This window comes from Coregonus lavaretus, assembly GCF_964263955.1.
Source record: "Coregonus lavaretus genome assembly, chromosome: 28".
NCBI classification, from domain to species: domain Eukaryota; kingdom Metazoa; phylum Chordata; class Actinopteri; order Salmoniformes; family Salmonidae; genus Coregonus; species Coregonus lavaretus.
In genome coordinates, this window is record NC_140015.1 from 27,808,968 (window position 1) to 27,813,391 (window position 4,424).

Below are 4,424 nucleotides of genomic sequence, written 5' to 3' on the forward strand. Positions count from 1 at the left end.
GCAGACACAACGCGTCTCCTTCCTGAGCGGTATGACGGCTGCGTGGTCCCATGGTGTTTATACTTGCGTACTATTGTTTGTACAGATGAACGTGGTACCTTCAGGCGTTTGGAAATTGCTCCCAAGGATGAACCAGACTTGTGGAGGTCTACAATTGGCTGATTTCTTTTGATTTTCCCATGATGTCAAGCAAAGAGGCACTGAGTTTGAAGGTAGGCCTTGAAATACATCCACAGGTACACCTCCAATTGACTCAAATGATGTCAATTAGCCTATCAGCCTATTTTCTGAAATGTTCCAAGCTGTTTAAAGGCACAGTCAATTTAGTGTATGTAAACTTCTGACCCACTGGAATTGTGATACAGTGAATTATAAGCGAAATAATCTGTCTGTAAACAATTGTTGGAAAAATTACTTGTGTCATGCACAAAGTAGATGTCCTAACCGACTTGCCAAAAACTATACAAACTTCTGACCCACTGGAATTGTGATACAGTGAATTATAAGCGAAATAATCTGTCTGTAAACAATTGTTGGAAAAATTACTTGTGTCATGCACAAAGTAGATGTCCTAACCGACTTGCCAAAAACTATACAAGTACTATACTAAACAAGTGTTATTGTGTTACTATTTATTTTCTTTTTTTTGCAAAATGTTTATACTTTTAAAATTTCACAGTAAAGTGGTCTCCCGAGTGGCGCAGTGGTCTAAGTCACTGCATCGCAGTGCTAGCTGTGCCACTAGAGATCCTGGTTCGAATCCAGGCTCTGTCGTAGCCGGCTGCGACGGGGAGACCCATGGGGCGGCGCACAATTAGGCGAGGGAATGGCCGGCAGGGATATAGCTCAGTTGGTAGAGCATGGCGTTTTCAACACCAGGGTTGTGAGTTCGATTGCACTATCTGTAAGTCGCTCTGTATAAGAGCGTCTGCTAAACGACTTAAATGTAAAGTCTACACCTGTTGTTTACGGTGCATGTGACTAATATATTTTTATTTGTTTTGAAATGCGTTAAAATATATAGTCAGATACAGTCCTATTTCCTTAATTACATCACCATTTCCAATCAGAAGTTATATACAACGTTTTTTTCACCAAACGTATCTTAACAGTAGGCTATTCCTGGTATTTTCTTATTGTGGTACGTGGGTGATGTTTCCGAGAGAGTGGGATAGTCATTCTCTGCACATGCTGTCACACATTGGCTACTAGCTTACAGGTAGCCTATGGAAGAGCGAATGCACCTCCCGCACGCTCCTTTGCTATTGACATAGTGCGTAAGAGATAGCCTCAGTTCTGTACTTGAGCGCACAAAGGATCTAATACCAACTTTATTTGAGGAGGAAAATTCAAACGGAACACTTTGCAGGTTTGAATTCAAACAATTACTTTATGTATCTATTGATGCGATAATATCAAAATAACACGAGAGTCTTGTAGAATTAAAAATGCCCGACTGATTTTAATTCAAAATAGCCCACATAGACTACGGATTAATATTTGCAATTATTTCCCTACAATGTTTCTCCTATAAGGCCAATTTATAGTCTTTTTTTATTGAATAAATGGGTGCTTTTGACTTAAACTAGGCAACATTGTATTTAACATATTAGTAGACATATTCTTTCGACCAACTTCACATATTTTTAGTGTACTATTTTGTTTGCGTTGCTAAAATATTGTCAGTGGTGTAGCCTATATGACAATCTGATTTTGTAATATAGGCTACTAGTTTGTAATATAGCCTAACCCTTATTTCACCTTCGATTGGCGTAGGCTGTTTGTTTATCGTTTTTATAGGATACAATTAACATTAGCATAATACCATTCACTCCCGTTTTGGACTCTTGAGCTTAATTTTTTATATGTACAATTGAATTTATTTCAAAAGAAAAAAGCCAATAAATGTAGATAGGAAATAAATACAACAAAGTAGCCTCCGTGATTAAACAAATAGGCTACAACGAAATTGTGAACAAAACGAAAAGTATGTTAATACGTTTCAACTTGCGTTTGATGTTGTATAGCATACATTTGATTAATTCCTTATTAGCCTAAATGTAACTATTCTTATTTTTATTATCACAATTATTACGTTTAAGTAGGCTATAAATAGGGCTATGATGACACTGTCATTAATATCAGCCTACTTTGTTTAGGGCTTCAGCATAATAACATTATGTGAATATCACAACTGAAAAATAAAAGTTAGTGTTCTTTGATCTTAGTGAGAGATGGATTCGGAAAGGAAGGCTCAGCCGATGCGTGTGCTCGTCACGGGCGGATCCGGATTGGTCGGGAAGGCCATCGAGCACGTGGTGAAACAAGAAGGCGGCTGTCTCGAGGGCGAACAGTGGACCTTCCTCTCCTCCAAACAGGCCAACCTTGTGTAAGTGATGTCACATGAGCCTTAAATTCTCAGCAGAGCTGGTCTGAGGCTGGGTCGTTGCAGAGAAAAATGTCCTACTCTATATACAAGAGATGCCATGGTCCCATCTACATGCCCGAGAAATATTAGCATGTCTGTTCTACATAACATATTTCTATAGGAACGTTATGTCATACTGATTTTAATATTTGTAAATTCCTGTTATGGCCCTTTTACATCTGGGGTCGATTTTGTGGTTCCAACAGGAACGAACTAGATAAAAGAAGTCCCAAAAATAGGTTCACTCATAGAACAATTATTTTAATCTATTCTATGCTATTCTATTATTTTCTATTCTATAGATAGATGGATTGATGAATAGATAGATATATATATATAGTTTCTAGCTCCTGTTGGAACCACATTAAATGTTTAGCTCATTAGATTTGTGTGTGCATAATTTTATGAGATTGATGTGTTTGCCATTAAATGGGATGATGATGATGATGATGATGATGATGATGATGAATGGTGATGAATGATGACAGTTGTACAATGTTCTGCCAGAGATCTACAACAGACAATAGCAGTTTTTAAGAAGTATCGGCCCACCCATGTCATCCACTTGGCTGCCAAGGTGGGAGGACTCTACCTTCACATGAAGGAGAACCTACACTTTCTGGTGAGCTTCATTACCTAACTACCCAGTTTGTTTCAATCACTAGGCTATATGTTTTTGTCATAAAGTACATTTGTTAAATCATTTCTAACTCACCGGACCATTTTTTTCCACAAAGCTCCCACACTGGCTAATTTTTTACCTGGAGGACCTGATTGTTAACCAAATAATGAAATATTCTGTACAAAATCCCCAATACAGACAGGCCTATAGGCTAAAGATGGAACCAGCTCATCTGGCATTTTGCCTGAACTGTCCAAAGGCCAGTCCGTTTCTGTGTTCAATTCTGTAGAGTATTTTGTTCAGATCAGTGTGTATTTGTCCCATAGCTTAGTATAGTATTGAGTGACACATAACCAATACATCAAACATACATACTTTATGACTAAATATTTGTGTTTAACTGTATTTGTTCTGTGTAATTATGTCATATACAGGGTGTTTGTTTTGTGTTGTTCAGTATGTTTTTTGTCATTGCATTGCCGTGAAATGGTTTGTTTTATCTAGCTACCGGTTGAGTGCACTGACTGTAAGTAGCCCTGGAAAATATATTCTGCTAATGACCTAAATATAAATGTTTGACTGGCTGGGCAACTACTTAGGCTGAAATTCAATTGAGCTTGTCAAAGTGAAGTTTACACACAGTGACTTTGTTGACATAGTACTGCTCACACCCACTTCTTAATCTTTTTCGGAAAGGGTATTAATCCATCTGTGAAGGGAGCTTACAGGAGAGCTTGTTATCACAGTATCCAAATGCATGCATTGAATTCATTTGTGGGAAAACAAGTTGATTGAATTGAGACCACCGTTTTTTGCCTTCACAGAGGGACAACCTTCGCATCAATGACAACGTGCTGCAGACATCTCACGAAATGGGCGTCACCAAGGTGGTGTCCTGCCTGTCCAGCTGCATCTTTCCTGACAAGACCACCTACCCTATCGATGAGAGCATGGTGAGTTGAACAACCAATAAGACCTTATCGATGAGAGCATGGTGAGTTGAACAACCAATAAGACCCTATCAATGAGAGCATGTTGAGTTTAATACTAAAATACCATGGTTGCATCAAATGGCACCCTATTGTCACGGTTTCGGCCGAGGCTGCTCCTCCTCCTTGTTCGGGCAGGTTTCGGCGGTCGTCGTCCCCGGAGTACTAGCTGCCACCGATCTATGTTTCATGTTCGTTTGGTTTTGTCTTGATGTTGTACACCTGTGTCTAGTTAGTCCTCATTAGTGTCCTATTTAGTTTTCGTTGTGTGTGTATGGTGTTTTGTGTGATTGCTCTTCTGTTTTGGTGTTCTGAGCTACAGTGGGGAAAAAAAGTATTTAGTCAGCCACCAATTGTGCAAGTTCTCCCACTTAAAAAGATGAGA

The 4,424-nt window shown here is 38.9% G+C and overlaps 1 protein-coding gene across 1 annotated transcript; it reads left to right on the forward strand.

Moving 5' to 3' along the window:
- Positions 1-864: 864 nt before the first annotated feature.
- On the forward strand, positions 865-4,012 carry LOC311103210 (GDP-L-fucose synthase-like; the record flags this gene model as incomplete). The annotated part of the gene is made up of 4 exons (XM_084144753.1): positions 865-904; positions 2,229-2,389; positions 2,936-3,050; positions 3,875-4,012. The coding sequence occupies exons 2-4, from the start codon at positions 2,235-2,237 to the stop codon at positions 4,010-4,012; spliced, it is 408 nt and encodes a 135-aa protein (XP_084000879.1). The 5' UTR covers positions 865-904; positions 2,229-2,234.
- Positions 4,013-4,424: the final 412 nt, after the last annotated feature.